This window comes from Pavona decussata, unplaced genomic scaffold (assembly GCF_977016875.1).
Source record: "Pavona decussata unplaced genomic scaffold, jaPavDecu1.1 SCAFFOLD_175, whole genome shotgun sequence".
Classification (NCBI taxonomy): Eukaryota; Metazoa; Cnidaria; class Anthozoa; order Scleractinia; family Agariciidae; genus Pavona; species Pavona decussata.
The window spans coordinates 3,251,589-3,272,099 of NW_028145586.1; the positions used below are offsets into that span (position 1 = coordinate 3,251,589).

Here is a 20,511-nt window from a genome sequence, read left to right on the forward strand (position 1 = left end):
GAACTGCTTCAATATTGAGGGTCAGCTTTATGATGTGGGAAACTCCTTTATTTAGCGAATAAAAATTGAGGCGTGTGCGAGCCTCACCAGAACATCTGCCAAAATTGTTTTTGAGAGATTAGCGGAAGTTTTACTTTAAAGACGAACAGTAGCACGTTTACCCTCCGTTTTTGGGTCTGTGGTGTATTCCCTTAAAATTTCTGCTTAGGTTAGTTTATGATAAGCTTAAAAAAAGAAAATTCTTCATAAAGTGAAATCGCAAACGGCAAATTGCAAGTGTTACAAATGGCGGAAAGATCGAAGTCACTTGGCTATTTCTACCGTTTGTGCTTGCCATTTTCAGGCTAAGCCGACACAATGTTTCTTTTAAGTGGCTGAACTAGATAGTGAATGTCGCAGAAACAAAATCTTCGTCCTTGACGTAATGATGTTTTTACTTGATTCTGTTGCTCGTGCAGTTAAACAGGAAGTTTAATAATTAAATTTGTAGCAATAAAAATGTTTCCACAACGTTTTATTTCCTAGTTTAGCTAGATCCTAAGCAATAAGGCAAATCTCTTTAGTCGCATACATACTTCACCTTGTACTTCTCAACAGACGATTGCAAACGTTCTTCCACCTTAAGAACAATGAACAGGTTGCGAGTAACAGTTGCTTTGGAAGTCAAAGGTTTTGACAGTCACTGACAAACTGACAACTTTGCTCAAAACTTGACTGAATTTTTGCGCCTAATCTACTCCGGTAATTATCCACACCACACTGAAGCAACAGCCCAGACTTGATAGAAAAAGCCTATGATATTTTGGTGTTTATCACACAAACAAAAATTGTCTCGCGAATACTGCTTCTTTTTAGGTCACTGAGCCAGGAACTGTTTCACTAGCATGCATAACTTACATTAGAGAAAGAGAAGCTGCAAAGTTTTGACTGAGAAATAAGCAATAAAGAAAAAAAATAGTTCAAGGATTGTACTTACCTCTCGAACGTCTTTTCTTTGTATTACCTTATGTGTCTGTGACAGATGTTCTTAAGTTTAGCAAAAATTACCACTGGATATACAATACACGACTCGGAAGGCTAGTACTGATTGACAAAGCCTTGTTACGGTATCATTTTACTGGTAATCATGAACTTTAATATTTTCTTATAAAAAAGTTCCCAGTTTATTATTCTGTGTACGCTTTTAACCTTCTAAATGTCACACAGCAAAATTAAAGACAAAAATAATGGGTTGAAGGAGCCAAACAACGACTTGAGTTTAAAATATTAATGCCTCTTAATTTGTGTCTGCCAGCTTTGATCATTCGTTTAGCAGTTTTAATTAACAGACATTGTTAGCGCCTTTTAAAACGTTCTTGTGGATGTATGTCATGTATTTTGTCAGTCAGTTATCGGCACAGACAGATTCGCAAAAAAAAACCGAGTTCTCCTAACAAGAGTCGAACCTATTAAAGACCTTTCGATTACAAGTTCGGATGCTCTACCACTGATCTACAGGGGACTTGTGGCTCGTGACGTCACTCGTTCCCAGCACAAAAGAAACAAAAATTTACACAAAGCAAGCCATGATAGAATTTTCCAAAAAAATAACTAACATTCATCCAGTGGGTAGATCATTAACCAGCTGTCAAGATACGCTCCAACTAATAATTTTATCCACTGAGTAGCGACTTATCCGTTGGATAAATTTATTCCCTCTTTACACAACTGGTGCCAGCCAAATAGAATGCTTTACTGACCAGGGTCTGGTCTGCAAATGTCGATTCCACCGCAACCCGATAAAATAAACTGCACAAAAATGTCTTCAGTGGCTCCACATGTAAGTTTTTTGATTATTTAATTCAGTAGTTATTTACACAGGGAACGGAGGGAGTCTGTTCAATTCGGTTTAGAATCCTTGTGTAAAGAACTAGTCGTTTTAATACTCCAACTTCTTTTCGAGTCGCCTCTTGGTATGAAATTAAATTGAACTTGGCAGTATACGACGCCACTTTGAATAAATTTGTGCAATTATTATTATTATTATTATTATTATTATTATTATTATTATTATTATAATTATTATTATTTTCATTATCATTATCATTATCATTATCATTATCATTATCATTATCATTATCATTGTCATTGTTATTGTTATTTTTAGTGTAATTGTTTTTTTTACTATTATGACAGTTGTAAAAAACTTATGTATGCCATAAGATTATACATAAACTGAGGCGTTAAACGTGGCCCAAACTACGTGTAGGAATAACGAATCTCACTACACTTTGAACAAAGTATTATTATTATTATTATTATTATTATTATTATTATTATTATTATTATTATTATTGTATGCTGATTTATTGATACACGTTGCTGCAGACTCTGTAATTTTTTATTTCAATCTCCTTGACAATGGAAGAAACGTCGGTTTTTGCCGTTAATTTTTGCATGTCTCTGCATTATTTTTATTAGTATTATTATTATTATTATTATTATTATTATTATTAGTAGTAGTAGTAGTAGTAGTAGTAGTAGTATTGTTATTGTTATTGTTATTTTTTATTGTTATTGTTATTATTATTTAGAATGATTAAACTTTATTGAAATATTCCGAGCAAAATCGATATTTACAAGTTAAAAGTACAAAAAAGAACTATTAAAAACCTATTTACAATTCATGCATCATCACTAAAAAGATATTTGGAAGTTAAAATACGGTCCAGCTAAAATTGCAAAAATTAAGAAAAGAAAAGATAAAAAAAATGTGAAATTCGTTTTCATCCTAAAATCTAAAATCTAGCCAGGTTTTTATCGATTTCAAAGTCGGTATCTGCAATCTTCAGCGGTGCTCTTCGCGTACAACGTGAGCCTCTCAAGCATAGCAGCGCAGATCTCAGTAGGGCAAATGAGACTTTGGCGCGAATCCATGACATTGTAATACCGTAATTCTCTCCCTTCTTGGTCGATAAAAGTTCGGCCAGTCCACTATGATATCTCGTGCATTCACCTGCCATTCCTCTGGTGGTAGTAAATACCAGTGGAGTGAGGGAGCCTTGTTCCACTTCTAGCACCCTGCTGGCGTACATTCTCTTCTTCTCACTCTCACGCTGGCGGTAGATTTGTTTTGGGGTGAGGCCTCGATAAGACTCTGCGTTCGGGTAACAAACCCTTTCATCAAAAAAGGCAGAGCCTTGCCGATCCCAGAAGCCCCGAGCGTGAATGTCGATTCGGGCATCCGCTGCTCTGTTTGTACCGAGTGTCAGCACTTCTCCGTCGATCTCCTGAAGTACCGGTTCAATTTGGACATCATTGCACACCATCTTAAGCATTTCGGCTTCCAGATCATGCAGTTCATTATGTCTTTGAATAATGAAGCTTACACGTCTGCATACCATGGCGTGGTCTACATCAAAGACATCTCCACAAACACAGGCCGACGGGATGTCGCTTATTTGCCAATCACATGTCAAATGAACGGCGTCTTTGAATTCTCTCTTGTTTAAGGTAAAACCCATATCTTTAACAGGAATGACAGTTAGCCAGCTTGATGCCCCTTTCTCCGGAGCAACGTCGGTAGCTCTTTTGGTTTGTTCAGGAAGAGCATTCTTTACTTCCTCTAGGTTCTCTCTAAAGCGCGCATCCTTATCTCCACGGTTACGTTGCTGCAATGTTCTAATTGCATGGTCATCCGGGAGTTCATGCGTCTGAGCCAGTAAAGCCAGAAAAAATTTCTTTCAAATTTAAACCACCAGATGTTGAGGCAACCTCCGACCAAAGCGCGCGAAACCTAATGATCACATGACACGCGCAGCGCTTTGCAAACGGAGTTGAATGAAAAATCGAAAGCGAAGAAAATCGGACACAGTCGGACATCTAAAATTCAAGAAACGTTTAAATGTACGAATTATAACCTTTCTGAGACTAGCATTCAAGTGCTTTTGAAGTTCCAGCTCATCGAGAAGCGTAATAGTTGTGCACTTTGAGCAAATGTTCTGCTGTGTGGTGCCGAGAGAAGGAAGGGACGGTTTTTTTCATGCTGAACTGAATTCCTCGCGGACGATTTAAAACACTTCAGGCAAGTCCAATTGTACGAGGTACAACCTTACTGAGACAAGCATTCAGTGCAAGTTTTTAAACTTCAAGCTTATTTGAGAAGCGTAAGAGCTGTGCACATTAGTGCAAATGTTTTGCTGAGTGGTGCCGAGCGACGGAAACGACCATTATGGCCGCCGCTCGTACGGATTTCATAGATGAACCATCTGAAGTCCTCGTAAATTCGTAAAAACATAAAGGCAGGCATTAAGCTCTTCCTGAGAAATTTAATCCATTGGCTTTAACCTCTTACCGCCAGGATTTGCATTTTAAAGGAAACTTCAGAGATACGTACCATTAAATAGTGCCATACCGAACTTTGTGGCTTTTAATGTTGTTATATTGAGATGGCATTGTTTGGTATTTCTTTCTTTTCTGTTTTTTTTTTCTACATTTTTCCGAAGAAACTTTTGCTTCCCGCCGAAAAAAAAAAATTTAGCTTAGCGACACCTGGGGCTTTCGTTTTCCATATCAGGTCAAACTACGGTATATGAGCTGATAACCAACCAAGATTTCGTGAACCAATCATAATGCTAGAAATGCAATATCCGAGGCTAAGAATTAAATTATTATTATTATTATTATTATTATTATTATTATTATTATTATTAACTTGTAAATATCAATTTTGCTTGGAATATTATAATAAAGAAAGATATTATTATTATTATTATTATTTTTATTATATGGCTAAGACTAGTGGCCGATATAATGCGGTACTGATTGGCTAAGGGCGAGATCAGAGCAGGGCACTTTATGGGACCATTTAATGCTTTTTGTCGAAATTGAATCGACTTTACATCTGTTGAATTTAAAGAAATCAGGATTAGTAATCCTCATTGCAGGTTAGTCAGATCTAATTTGTATGTAGGTTATTAGATCTACAGGCGGTGTTCAAACTTAAGCTGAACTTATGACTTGGCAGTAACCAATGAGATAATAATTTTTGATTTATTCACCATCCGAAGTGAATATTATTACGAACTCACACGATGACCGGCTACCAGTTGTCTTGTTGACTCGGCTGGTAGAGCACAGCACTGGAACATATTTGGCAAAGCTGAAAGTAATCATTGTCACCGCGCTTTTAATGGGTATTTCCCGAGTTGTTGACTGCCTTGGAGATGGTTCTCCTTTCCTGGCTTAGCACAAACTTACTGTAAACACTTAACATATTTTTTACAACAGGATTGTTGTCCACGGTTGCTTGCTGGAACATTTAATAAACAAAACTAGTGTATATGTTGTGGTTCAATTTTATCATTGGTTTAATTTTTATTTCCCTTTGTTTTCGAGTATGGTAATGTATGATAATGAGTTTAAAACAATGGGGAATAAAAATTGAACCAAGGATAAAATTGAACCACAACATATGCTCCTATTTCTGCATGTTATTTTTATGGGAAGGATATAAGCAAAGCTCGCGCGTGGAATTAGTTCTGCATTTAGTATTTACCTTTTATTCTCTAGATGGGCTGACTAAATTTCTGATCATGTACATCAGTGAGTAAAACTTAACAAATAAATGGGTTGAGATGTTTTGATGTTTCGAGAAACATAATCAAGCAGATAATTCAAGCCTGAATAAGGGCCGATAGCAAAGCTGAAAGTGAGCATCGTCAACGCGATTAAAATGAGTATTTCCTGGGGAGGTGGGTCCTCTCCTTGGAGTTGCCTTTCTGGCTGACCATACTCTGTAAAAATTTAACAGAAACAGTGTATATTCCTTGTAATGTCTGCTTTAGACATTGAATCATGATGCATAAGATAAACCGATGATTTTAATGAACACTAGAAAACATCAACCACATGGTTCGCCATGATGGTAAAAAGGCTATCCCAAGTTCATAGCGAGACAACTACTAACCACAATATCCGGTTATAGGAGTTCTGGCTAATTACATAAACATTACATTCCTATCTCTGCATTTTATTTTTATGTCATGTTTATACTACAACAAGCAAACAAAAGTCTTTATCCTGTTCAGTCTAAATTTAACCACAACAGTCTCTAGATTTGTAGTTTATTTTTTCTCTTCTCATTTTCTTTAGGAGGAACCTCCATCGTTTTCCTTATTATTTCACTAATATGTATCCCATGGTTTTGATGTGCTTGTCTCTGTTATCTGGGTTATACGTAGCCTCATTACCGCACGTGTTGCTGTCATCATGGTCTCCACCGGTACCAAAACCAATTCTGGAGTCGCAGGTAGCGCAGTCGTTTTGATTGTTGCTAATAATACCTATTCTTGCTTTCGAATGATAGTTCTTGTCACCCACTGCGTTGAACCCTTCTTTGTTACAGTTGGGCTGCAAAGATGCTTCAGAGCCAATCAATGCCTTCCACTTGTCTCGACCCAGAGAGGTGTTTCGATGGCGGCCGTCAGCGATCAGAGAGTACAGTGAAGCGCCATTCTTGCTGATGACCAAGAACTTGACAGATTTATTGCCAATCCTCATGCCGAGGCAGATCTTGGAGAAGTTCGTGTTCCAATAAGTCGGTAACTTGGTTTCGTGGTTGTCAAACCCCGTCTTACCTCCAGGACGATTGAACTCGGTTTTGTTGCTCCAGAATTGGGAATCATAGTGAAACGTTGGCTAGAAAAGAAAACACGAAGTCACCGCTTGAAAATAAAATGTTTCAGAAAGACGTACCTTATTAATTTTCTGAATCCCGTTACTTATTGCATCAATCGCGCTAAATTTAACATCAGTTTAAATTTGCTAAGGAGTTTTTTTGACAGTGTGGAGTTGGGGTTATTAAAGCAGTGGTTACCATACCTGGGGCCTGGCAATCTCGTACCCAGAGTCCTCCGGTTTTTTGGTCAGCGGGTAGACGCCAGGAGAGAATCTGGAGAATTTGAAAAAATTTATTTTTTTGATTGGTTGCTCTATATAAGCTTCGTCACGGCTTCCATTGTTTTACCGCAGAAATCCTCCGGTGGCGACAAACCGCTGGCCAAAGAGACTGAGGACCCTGGGTACGAGATTAGAGGCCTGAGGCTATGCCATGTTGATGAGTTCCCAGAACTCTTGCGGTTTATTTATTCAACCAGTGACCAAGAACACCGTGGGCACTGGGAACGAGATGATGTCTGCCCCATGGCCCCAGGTTATTGTCCTTATCGGGGAGCTGTAGATGCTCCTTATCATCTGTATTGTTTGGTTTTTTTTTGGTTGTTGTTGTTGTTGTTGTTGTTGTTGTTTTTGTTCCTTTGACTTACAAAAATCAATATCAGTTACGGTCCAAGGATGGACTGATGGAAACCACAACCTGCTGTTGATTATACCTTGCCACCATCAATTTTCATGACCAGCGTCCATCCTCCATCTCCGCATTCTTCAATTCCGGTCATGTGACAGTAAACAGGGATTCTTCCAATGTCAGTTTCCAGCATGTAAGCTTTATTCTCTTGAGTTCTGAATCGAAGATTGAAATGAAAGTTAGCTCAGATTTACCTATTTAACAATTAATTTTTCACTTTGATTACTCTTTAGTGATAAAGAAATAATTAAGTATTTTAATTCCTTAGATGATGACTGATATTGTTAACTCGATTAACAATTATCTCACGAGCGCTTGTTGGATATAACAAGGCGCGTGACATCGAGTTGACTATAATCATCTCATATCCAACGCAAAGTCATCCTTGGACAGGATGCCATGCTTGGCCTACCCTGACGCCTGCTAGCTGAAGATTCTCCCTGTAATTTATGTCTTCTTCTTTTATTTTGTTTCTCATTCCGTTGACAAAAACGTCAGAGGCAAACAGACACGACCAAGAAAAAGCTCTTCCTTGAGTCTGCCTCAGAGAGTTTCTTTTAGAGAAATTATTGGTCTCTATTTTAAACTAAGAGGATGGTTTGGGGATGGGGGTGGTGTGTTGTCAAGGGGGAGGGAGTGTCAAGGTCAACGAAATTGATCCATGCGCTTTAAATACCAGTTTGACACAGAAAATCGGATTCACTAGACCAAACATTTGAATTACAGGGACATCTCCTTCTCTCCTTCTTTAGGGGAGTCAAAAGAGGCTTTGTTCATAGCGTGGTCAAGTCACAGCTTACGGAAATAAACACTGTATCGTTCTCTAACAGAGTGCTTTTAGCAACCTACTAAAAGCCATCTAACTGACCTGTTTTTCAGGTAAATATCTCTGCAGGATGCAAAAGAATCGTAACCTGTGAAGAAATCGGATATTGAAAAATAAAACTCCAGCCTACTAGCTTTTATATCTAGAGCCGGAAACTGAAAGACAGAGCCAATTTAATTTTTGCCACAAATCATTTTAAGAAAATCCTTTCTTCAGCAAGGCGTGTTTCTTTGAAATCTATTGTGGGATTAGAAAACGTGAATAAATATATACCTTTGTTACCAAAATGAAGAAATAAAACTAAAAATATATTACTTTCTAAATATTAGTCTGCAACTATAGCGTTATCGTAGTAAAATATTTAAAACTGAATTGTAATTTACTTTTCATCCTCTACCTTTATTACAGACAGTTAAAAAACACGACGTCTTTCTTTGGCAATTAAGCAAAATGGAAGTAGGAAAAAATTTAGAAAAAAATCTTTGTTTGCAAATGTCAGTGTCACGTTATTGTTAAGACGCCTACACGGAAATGATTAAGAAAAACGTCTCGCAAGAATGCAAAATTTTGTTTTGAGTGACTACAGACTACGGATATTCTTTTTGGACCCGTTGTATAGTTCATTTTGATGTGTAGTACGCTTCTGAATTTTTGTTAAAAAGAAACCTCCACTTTGACAACAAATTGTCTAAATATTATTGTTAGCTTAAAAAGTAGAAATAACATTCAAATGTGCTAAAAATTTCATATGATTATCGCCTATTTTCTGTGGTAAAGTTCCCGTGCACCGCCATTTTGGATTTTGTGACGTCATACAGTTGCCGCTATTGTGATTAAGCAGAAATTCTGTTCTGTGAAACAATATTATTTCCATGTTTTTCAAGAAAATTAGATGGTATTTTCAACAATTTAATGTCAATTTATTTCAAGAGTGGAGGTTCCTTTAAGAAACGCAAAATCTGGTCTTGGATTGAAAAAAAATGGAATTAGACTTTAAAAATGAAACACACCTTAGATTTACCTAACTAATCATCTTACGGAAAATTTACACTGCTTTTTATTCTTCTATTTCCTCTTGGGAAGCAAGCTCCTTTCTACTCCACCAGCATTAAGAAAAGGAACAGCTCTCGTATTATTATACTCTGGTGTGATTTTTCGAAGCAGTCAAAAGCATTAATCTTTTTAAGAGCTTACACGGATATACAGCCTCACTTAGAATCTCATATCTGTGTTCATGCAAAAGAGATTAAGTCGCTGAGATTTTTTTTTATTAGATCAGAAAAATGTGGTCAGCGTTTTTTTTGGTATAATATGTATTAGAAAAAGGTAGAATCAATGCGGTAAACTTAACAATTATTCCACGACCGCGCGTTGGATATGAGATGATACATAGTCAACTAGGCGCGTAGCCCCGTGTTAGCTACAATCATCTCATATCCAACAAACGCGAGTGGAATAATTGTTTTATTAAAAACAATCAAAAAATATTGCTCGTTCTTGCTGATCTCGCTTTGCAAGAACAACCAGAAGACAATTTGATGGTCGCTATATTTCTCGGGTATGGTATAATGACTCATATACACTATATACCATGGCCGCTAAGCCAATCAAATCCCTTGGAATTGCATTATACAATGATCCGAGATTATCAACATTCTGCTCCCAGCAGGTGTTCCGCAATGATAGTTCATACAGATACAAAACGATAGATTTAGTCTGCAAATAATACTGTTATTAGACACTCACCTCGTTTACCATTTGAACCCTTTGTAGCTTTTCTTTTCCTTTTCATTTCCTGCAAATCAGACGTATGAACAAGTGAAAGGAGACAGAGAAATGACAGGGGCACCAAAAAGAATATTTAGACAAAGTACTTGAAAAGTTGTCTCCTGTGTTGCCATGTGTAAGCTAATATTGTTTTATCTGTTCGGAAGTTTTAGCTGAAAATTTAATTTGCAGAAAGTTGTAGTGAAAGGCATCTTATCACTGGTCTGCAAACTACCCTACTAGCTCCGCTCACAGGTGCGAGGTAGCAAGCTACACCATTCTTAGCAATTTAAATAATCTGCCACGGAAACCAGGAAGGGAAAACGTAAAAGAAAAGAAAGAAAAAACACAAGATCTTCCCGTACACACCTGCCATCTACCGGAAGATTTACAGACAGATTTGCGGAGAGAATAATCATTTGTGACATCTGTCTTGGTAAGCTAAATCGTCTCTTGTCGCGATAAAGTTTGTTTTTGCGTTTATTTCATAAAGAATACAATCAATAATCTTAAAAAAATGATAACCGATAGAAATCCCCGACTTTTGCAAATTTAGCTTTTTCCTGATAAGGCTAATCAGATCATTAAGTACAAGTTTGCAATTCACTGGCATACACGTTAACAGTTTGTTTTGTAAACTGAACCACCTGTCCTAGTCGTTAAACTCGTTCGTTGTATTAGACAATCGACTTCGGACTTGATACCGTTTACACTTTCGCACTTTATTGTTTCAGGAAATATTTGGTATAGGAAAAAAATTGACCGGTTGGTTATCTGTCTAGTAGTTAAAAATATTTTTTTCTCACAACTTTATCAACGCGGAACAGCTGGCAATTTCCCATGAAAAACAAAACAATACACAGAAAAGCGCTAGATTGCTATAAATAAACTAACTAAACGTAAAAAACTATAATATACAGACGAAATCCCAGTGGAATTCCCTCGTGGTAGACTTACGTTAAGAGAAGTATCCTCCCAAATGTATGAAGATATCTAACTGGACGTTTCTTCCCGTAATTCTGTGTTCAGAAGGCCTTGATCGTCTCAAATATTCGGTTTTAATTGTGATCAAAAACATATCTTTTTTTTTTTTTTGGAGATACAAAATTAACGTCATGAATGCGAAAGAAAAGCTAACAAATACTTTAAAAACTCCAAAAGTAGCTTGGAATATGGGAATAAAATCTCGTTCCTAACTTTGTTTTGCCCGTTTATTTAAAAGCATCCGAGTTAATGACGTATGAGCTTGTGTAAACAATCCTTTAGTTCGCTTGAATACGATTCAGTCGAAACTAGAAAAAGAAATTCGTATTTTGCTGATCTTTTTTGTTGATTGTCCCGAAGTAAGGTATGATACTGTCTTTTTCGCCCAATCGTGCAATAAATGTCGATAACAACCCATGTTAGCATGTGTAATTACCTCTGATATGTCAAGTACATGGTGAATCCATCCAGTGACTCTGATAAGATTGTCACCCGCCTCACACTGGTTATCATAGCCAAAGTCATTCAGCTCACAGACTTTTTTAGGAGGAAAATAGTTGTAGAAAATGCACTCGTCGTGTATGTGGCACTCCTCAACGCACTGAAGCCAGTCGATGGATTCAATAGTCTTAAACACATGGCCTGTGAGTAAGCTGTTATGAACAGTATAACCATCCGAAGACCAAATGCTGACGATCACGATGGATATTATGGTCAACGAGAAAAAGAAGCGAATCATTGTGCAGTGCAGTACAAATGAAGCGATGAAAGTTTTAGAAGATGCAAAAAACTGAGAATGAACACTTAACATGCGCTTCCAAAAAACTTTAATAATGTCTAGCGCTTTGTAAGTAGCTTGAAAATTATTTAATAGCCCGGCTTCTTTTTCATTGGTTAGCTATGAGTCAGCAAGCTGCTCATCTGAAAGACTGTCATTAGGTTTTGTACAGCACAAACTACGAACTGTCAAGGATTATCACTCCGCCCTTACAATCAACTGTGTACAAACACTTTGATAACTGTAAATGGAGACTGCGGACGAGTAATTGCTAAACTGAACACCCTTACTATTATTATTATTATTATTATTATTATTATTATTATTATTATTATTATTATTATTATTTATCTAATTCTTTCCATGAAAAGTCGGTAAGAAACATGGCCAACCGGTCAATTTTTCTTTTATGTACGGAATATTTCCTTAAACAATATTTGTCTTTCTTGTCACTCATAAAGTGTGCAAAAGTGTAAACGGTCTCGAATCCGAAGTCGAGTGTCTAATACAACGAACGAATTTAACAGGAAAGGTGGTTCAGTTTGCAAAACAAACTGTTAACGTGCATATTGATTTGCAAACTTGTACTTGATGATATGACGAGACTTATCAGAACAAGGCTAAATTTGCGAAAGTTTGTGCGCTTTTGGAAATTTCAAGGGGATCTCTATCGGTTATCATTTTTTTTAAGATTAGTGATTGTATTCTTTATGACAAATACAAACTGAAAAAACAAACTTTAGCGCGACACGAGCCGATTACCTTTTACTAAGAAGGATGTCAGAAATGATTATTCTCTCAGCAAATTTCCCTGTAAATCTTCCGGTAGATGACGGGTGCGTGCGGAAGTTCTTTTGTTTTTTCTTTCTTTTCTTTTTTCTTTTCATTTTTCCTTTCCTGGTTTCCGTGGTAGATTACTAAAACTACTAAGAATGGTGGAGTTTGTTACCCTGCAAGTGCGAGCAGAGCTCTCATTAGAGTAGTTGGCCGACTAGTGATATTCAGCGTTTTCATAATCAGTCGCGATTTTATTTATGTCACAACAAGCAGGTATTGTCTTCGACACGTTTCCGCAAATTTTTATACAAAAGAAAATCTTGCACTGTTGAAAATATAGGTAATTGTATGAAGATTACACAACATCTCCATATATCACATTTTGGAATCTGGGTCTTTACACGGGAAACGAACTTTTCAATTCGGGAGGCGGGCAAATACAAGTTGGCGCTTGTCAATGTCGCAATATAAACAGCCGGTTAGCAAATGTTCTGGCAAAGTGTTGTTGGAAACAAATAAAACGTGAGGGTTACTTTAAACAACAAATAACAATTGTGGATTTAGGGAAATGTCTAAAAGTTCTTGTAGGTTTGCCAAGTGAAATTAAACGTTTTCGACCATTTTTTGTTTGTCAAGGCAAGTTTGCCAAATTTAATTTCTCGTTTGCTCCCTGAAGGCGCCTTAACAGTAGGTATAGCTGTAAAAGCAGAGGCACAGAACAGTTCATTTCGGTGGATATCTGTTCAGAAGGTCTTTATCGTCCCAGAATTTCGGATTTGGTTTTTAAGAAAATCTAGTTTCTTTGGCAAAATGTCAGGTTAAAATTTCATAACACTAGAAAACTAATCCTTCGTTTTCGAAGGGCCAAATATGGGTCGAGTTAAAAATGCGAAATAAGGTCAACTGGCATTTTTGTAAAGCCACAACAGCTTGCAAACTCAGGGAATAAAATTTCCTTCCCCAAACCTTTCTGCAACTTACATGTCAAATCCCTGTCAAATCTTTGTCTCCTCTCACCGCTTTTCATATGTCTGTTTTTCAACAAAAGAAAAGCTGCTGATAGCCTGCAGAACAGGCGTTATTGTGTGGTTTTTTTTTGTCTTTTTTTTTTTTTTTTTTTTGCGTTTTTCGGGCGGGAGGAGGCAAGCACGAGACCCGTTCATGCTTAAAATCTTTTCAGGCTTTAGTGTTTTCTTAACAACTGGGAGGGTCTTTCCTCTATATAATCTGTCACTCGCAGTTCAAATATATGCATATACTTATATTGAAAGTTAAGAGCATTAAGTCACTTCCACGTACGATCATACAGAGGAAAGAAATTTGAGAGGTAAGTAGAATCCTTGAACTCTTTTTTTCTTTATTGTTTATTTCTTAAGTTGCATACCAGTGATACACTTCCCAGTTTAGCGACCTAAAAGAAGTAATGTTCGCGCGACAATATCTTCTAGTGTAGCTAAGTTTTAAAATGTCGAGGTTGAAGTTGGCTTTTCCTACCTAGACCGGCTGCGTCAATGTACTAGTCTGAATAATTCTTGGAGTAGGCCGGGAACAAAAATTTAGTTATGTCTTTATCAGAGTATACTGGTTTGTCAGTGATTGTGGTAAGCTTTTCACTCCCAAAGTAACATTTGCCAGCGAACTGTTTAAAGAATAAAGTTTACGAATGTCTGTTGGCAAAAACGCGTTGAAGTTTATGTGCGAATAGAGAGATTCGCCGCCATGCTTCGTGCCTAGCTAAACAAAGAAGTTAAACGTTGCGGGAACAACGTGCTGGCACAAACGGCAGAAATAACTAAATGGCCTTGATCTATCCGCCATTTTCCACACTTGCGAGTTGCCGTTTGCTTACAAAGAAAATTTGAGCAAATACACAACAGAACCACAAAAACGTAAGGTAAACGTGCTCCCGTTCGCGTTTAAAGTAGAACGCCAGCTTAACTCTCAACAGTTGGCAGATGTTCTGGAGAAGCTCTCACATGCACCAACTTGTATTAGCAAAATAAACGAGTTTCTCACATCATGGAAGTTGAAAGGTAAAGCCAACGCGAAATATGTCCAGAAATGCACGTAATAACGAAGTGGTAAATTTAACGAAATTTCGCCAATTTCGATAGCATCAGTGACTAAGGGAATTCGGCAAAAATGGCAAATTTTAGCTCAAGAAAAGAGTACCAGTGAATGGCGAATTCGACGAATACTGCGAATTTGGCGAAGATGGCAACTTTGATTCAAGCGAATGAGCTGAAGAGAAAGGTACAAGCGAAGTGGCGAATTCAACGAAGTTGGCGGAAATGGCGAAGTTGATAATATATTTCGCCAAAGGCCGAGATTCTGGCGTCATAGACTCTGCGGCTGAAAAGGTTTAATGTTTTTTATTTTTTGTTTTATTTCTTTTATTTTAAAATAACAATTGGCGTACTTAAGTTCTAGTTTGTTACTGTCGACTCACGTCTGGAGAACGAGGTAAACATGCATTATTTTTGGTGGGGAAGTTTTTTCAACGTGATGAAACTTCCTCGAGGTTTTCAGAGTTGTCATATTCCCCAAAACTGTCATATCATTCCATCAACAAGGTAGGCTCTTATGTGACACTTATATCATAAGCCAATTTGAATAAGTTGACTTTTCGACTAATTTGGCCAAAATTTATTCAGGTAAGCAGTTTGGTGAGTTTGACGGCTTCTATGCTTTTCTAGCTAATTTACATAAGTTTCACAAAAACCATTTCCGAGTTGCTTTGAACCTAGTTATGGAAGCGAAGATAAGTGAAAAGTTTTTATTATGAAAATTAGTTTTCATTCATATGCAAACAAAACTAATTTTCGTATGAAAAGCTTGGCACTTTGCCTCGCTTTCATAATGAGGTTCACAGCAATTCGGAAATGGTCTATTTGACGAAATTTGCGAAACTCATCGTATTCCCCAAATTCGCCAAAATTATCAAATTCGTTACCATGGCTGACTTCTTGGTGCTTAGCTAATTTTCATAACTTTGGCAATTTGACCAAATTTTGCCAAAATCGTCAACATGGCTGGCTTTTATGTGTTGAACTACTTTGTATAAGCTTGAAAATTTGACAACACTTTGCGCAAAATCGTTACATTCACCTATTTCAGCGATATATCATGTCTGGTGCAGGGTACGGTTTTTGAGTCGTTAACACTGAAATAGGGTATAGATTTTAACCATTTTGGTCCGAAAGTCTAAAAACGGGTGAGGGCTTCACAGAAACGGGTATGGATTCTAGAAACCATGTCTGAAAATGGTTATGAATTTTAGAGGCCAGGTCTGAAAGAGAATACCGGAAAATTACATGGTTTGGTCTGGAAAACAGTCAGGAAGAACCATCTATCCAGAGGGAGCGTCTCCTTCTCTCAACAGAAACAAACTCCCCTGAACTAATTCTTTGAATCTTTACAGTTTAAGATGACTCCTCGCTTTACACCCAAGTTGATGGTGATTGGTGCACTACTGCTTTCAATGACAACCTCATCAAACGGCAACGAAGTTAAAACATCACTCGTGTACACCTACAACATCTTCACCAAGGATATTGCCATAGTAAGGCATACTATTGCCTCTGTGAACGTGCCCAGCCCAATGGAGTGTTACGTTTTGAGCAGAGTTATCAGATTGTCAGTGACAGTGAAAACCTTTGACTTCGAAAGCAACTGTTACTCGCAACCTGCTCATTCTTCATAAAGTGGAAGAACGTTTGCAGTCGTCTGTTGACAAGTACAAGTTAAAGTTTGTACGCGACTTAAGATATTTGCCTACATGCCTAGGATCTAGCTAAACTAGGAAATAAAACGTTGTGGAAACATTGCTACAAATTTAAATATTAAACTTTCTGTTTACCCGCACAAGAAACAGAAGTTGCGCAGGCAACTCTGGCGTCTTGAAAGCAATGAATCATCATTGAATCAAGTAAAAATATCATTGCTTCAAGGACGAAGATTTTGCTTCTGCGACATTTACTTTCTAATTCAGCCACTTAAAAGAAACATTGTGTCGGCTTAGCCTGAAAATGGCAAGCACAAACGGTAGAATCGATCTTTCCGCCATTTGCAACACCTGCGATTTGCCGTTTGCGATTTCACTTGGTGAAGAATTTTTTTTTAAGCTTACCGTAAACTAGCCTAAGTAGAAAATTTGAGGAAATACACAACAGACCTAAAAATGGAAGATAAACGTGCTACTGTTCACTAATCTCTCAAAAACAGTTTTGCCAGATGTTCCGGTGACGCTCTCACACGCCTCACTTTTTATTCGCGAAATAAACGAGTTTCCCACATCATAAAGCTGACTCGCATAAAATTTTCCTTTAACCTAAATATTGAAGCAGTTCAAATTATGAACTATCGGAAAACTACTGAAAAGAAAAATACAGGGGAGAAATAAAGAACGTGCATAATTAATAATTTCTGACGCTTATTAGTGTAAAAAGTTTAACAGTCTGATATACATTGGCGCTACTCAGTAATTAGTCGAAGGACAAAACAAACAATATTTTAAACAATAGACTTAGTCGTCGATCTGTATACTCATTTAATGATGTGGCTACAGCTCTCAATCTACTGGGTTGCTACTAATAATTTTCTTCGTAATATGGAAGGTTTTCTCTTTACACTCCACTGTAGACTTGACCATTAATTACTAGTTTATTTACCTTAAAGAAGGCTTATTGCTTTTACTGCTTCGTTTTTTTTTCAAAACGGGGTAGAATTTTCCATGGATAATCGTATGAAAGTCCAATTCCAGTACCTTTTAGATTCTTTACGTATGATCAAATGAACTCTTTATCTTGGTAACAGCTAAACGTGACCATAACAGGCCTTGGTTTCGCAGATCTCTGGTTTTTCTCCGAGCTGGTATGCGGTGAACTCGTTCAAATTTAATGTCTTCAGCATCTTCCTTTGACAGCTTCATCTTCTCTTACAGAAAAAAAAAAAACAGGCTAATTCTTCACTGTCCTAAGAGATCTCATTTTGAAGTTCTTGCAGATTAAATCTTAACATTTTCTCCTTCTAATCTACGCCTAGAGGTTAAGTGGTTTTCTCCCTAAGATCGCCATAACCAAAATTGGTCACAAATACAGTGGTACAAATACATGTAAATCAAGTGCTGCAGCTAGGAAAGAAATTCCTAAAGGTTAATTTTCGTGTCTCTTACAAGAAACAGCAAAAGATTATTTGTGTCAAACTGCTAAAGACTTAGATCGGATTGATTTTATTTTGTTTGGTTGAGAAACCGAAATTGGTCATGGCGTCCAAGTGCTTTTAACGAACGATAATCAAGCATGAAAGTTTCCTTTTGATGGGAGGAGGGAGCAGGAAGAAATTACTTCGCAAGTTCCTTCTTTGGATCCACCGATTGCTATTTTTATCGATCTATGTTCGTGTGATTTCCAAGCGGTAGGAATAATTAATTCATGCCTAACATTTGGTTTTATCGTTGTTAGTTTGCTCCTGAATTAAACTTGTATTGTCTCTTAATTACATGTGTGTAATGGGAACTGTTCTCGTCGATTTTGTTTGTTTTGTACGCTACCAAAAAATTAAATAATTTGTTGGTTTGCTTGCGCCTTCGGTGAGTGTTTTACTGACTGTTTTACGAACTTCCTTGATAGTTTTAAGAACATTTTATAAAAAAAGAATTTAAATGGACTCCAAATGATATTTTCTGTTCTTATTATTCTTTTTAATATTTAAGATGATCGAGCCAGGCGAACCGGTTTGTGAACAGTCAACGCGCGCTACCGGCACTGTCATTGTCTAGTAAATTTTGCTTATCAAGAAGGCCGTACGTTATAAACCTCAGAGAGAATGGATACACTAACCAAAAAACAGACTTCAAATATGTCTTTGAGTAATAAATGAAAAAAAGAACTGTGATAATTCATAGCAATTAGTACAGAAATAAACTAAACAACGATCTTTGAAAAATTTACAAAAACAAGCGAATGAATGTTTTGCGTAAGCTTTGTATAGATGAAAATGAAATCACACTTTAATTTTATTTACGCTTTAAACGTTCTTTAAAAAGACTTTCAGTGAAAATTACTCACACATCTTAATCTTTGCCGTTATATCCTACTGTTTTAAGTATTTTTGTTTGTTCTCTGTCAAGATTGTCAGAAATAAAAGCTGAAATTAGAAATATATGCGGGAAAAAATTTGTCATTAGCTTATGCCAATGGTTTGTTTGACTGACTATTTTAGCTCAGAATCAAATTTTGTTAAATGAAGCAAAATGGGATGAGATTAGAAAATAAAACTCCAAGGGAAATAGCGAAACATGGACCGAAAAATGAGCTAAAAAACTGCTCTGAAGTTAGACAAGTTGCAGTGTCAACACTACAAGAAAAAAATATCTTAATCATTGCAAAACAGCAAAGTTTTGTCAACAAAATCACATGAATATACTCGCCTCTTTGGAAAATAACAAGTACTTTTATTCGATTGCTGATTGTTTCGTTCGTTTACAACGTTAAGTTTCACTTCAAGAGGAAAAATCCAACGTTTCATCGCGCCGGATTAGAGTAAAATAATATTCTCTTCAAGATTCGGCCGCTGTTTATGAAGTGCCGCCTCTAAAAGCTGCTGAAAGAGTCGATTTTTTTCTTCCGGCGCAAGTCGCATTGCTCTTTTTCCCGCTGTTTAACGTTAAAATTGCACGAGATCAGAAAATAAAACTCCAAGGGAAATAATTAACATGGCCGAAAACTGAGCTCAAAAGACTGCTCTGAAGTTAGCAGTATTTATTAAGGACGGTGCCTACTAATACCGAAGTATTTTTGTGCGGTTTATGACTATGCGGGAAAAGCAGATCTTAGCAAGGGCTACGGGAATCCAAAAAGAAAATTGGGGGTAACCATGCATTTTTCAGAGATAACTAAGCACTAATATCTCTAAAAAGCGCCAAAATATAAAGCAATGTATGGGATTTCTTCCTAACTTGAAACTTAATTATCTCTGAAAAATGCATGGTTAACCCCAATGTTCTTTTGAGATACCAAAAGCATTTGCTAAGTTCTGTTTTCTCTGTATAGCTTTAAACTGCGCAAAAACATCCCTGTATTAGTTGGCACCACCCATAGGAAACCCGAGTATCTCGAGATGCGCAGAACGTATGCGCAGTAACAATAGTAGGCACCGTCCTTTAGCTTAAGTTTAACGGTGTGTCAAAACTGCAAGAAAACAATATTTTGCAAAACAGCAAACTGGCAACCTTTTGTCAGCAAAATTGTATCAATATACTCGCCTCTTCTGAGAATAACCAGTCCTTTTGTTCCATTTTTGATTTTCCGTTCGTTTTACAACTTTAAGTGAGCGAAACCTTTCACTTTAAGAGGAAAATCCAACGTTTCGTCGCGCTGGATTGGAGTAAAACGATTTTACTTCAAGATTCTGATGATATGTGCCAGTCGATTTGGTTCTCCCGCCGCTAGTTGCGTTGCTCTTTCTCCTACTGTTGGTCACATAAATTCACTTTGTATCTTGTCGTCTTCCAAATTATTTTTTGTTTTGTTTTTTCTCAAACGTAGTTGGCGATGCAACTTCCCGCCAAACAAACGCAGCCGGCAGTGCAGTTGACCATGCATTTTCCCGCCGAAAAACAACCCGGGTTGCAGCACATACGCTCATCTATGTAAGCCAATGTGAGATCAGACACTCAAACCCTGTGGTGCAACATGGGTTTTTTTCGGCGCCCTTTCCTGTTCTTTCTCTCTTTGTTCGTCACTCATGTTTCGCGTGTTTGCTAGCGCTCTCAGTCGCTTTCTTTTACGTCGAACTTCGCTTCTTCGTCGCCTGTTTTTTCGATCTCTTTCTATCTCCCTTTCTTTGCTTTCCATGTTTGTAGACTTATTTATAAATTTACTTTGTGTTTTGTCGTAAACGTCGTCTTCAAATTTTTTTTTTCTCAAACGCAGTTGTAGATGCAATTTCCCGCCAAACAAACGCGGCCGGCAGCGCAGTTGGCCATGCATTTTCCGCCGAAAATAGCCTGGTTTACAGCACGGATTTAACTAT

General features: G+C 37.2%; 1 protein-coding gene across 1 annotated transcript; it reads right to left on the reverse strand.

Moving 5' to 3' along the window:
- Positions 1 to 5,565: 5,565 nt before the first annotated feature.
- LOC146463696 (putative skeletal organic matrix protein 5) lies at positions 5,566 to 8,255 on the reverse strand. Its single transcript, XM_085084268.1, has 3 exons — positions 8,214 to 8,255; positions 7,371 to 7,500; positions 5,566 to 6,678 (listed from the first exon to the last, which is right to left on the reverse strand). Exons 2-3 carry the CDS (start codon positions 7,476 to 7,478, stop codon positions 6,157 to 6,159), a joined length of 630 nt encoding a protein of 209 aa, XP_084940394.1. The 5' UTR covers positions 7,479 to 7,500; positions 8,214 to 8,255; the 3' UTR covers positions 5,566 to 6,156.
- Between the last annotated feature and the right edge of the window lie 12,256 nt (positions 8,256 to 20,511).

Coding starts and splice junctions, on each gene's coding strand:
- LOC146463696 (XM_085084268.1), bottom strand. CDS start 7,478: ATGCTGGAAACTGACATTGGAAGAATCCCTGTTTACTGTCACATGACC. Junction 6,679..7,370: donor TGAAAATTGATGGTGGCAAG/GTATAATCAACA, acceptor TTTCTTTTCTAG/CCAACGTTTCACTATGATTC.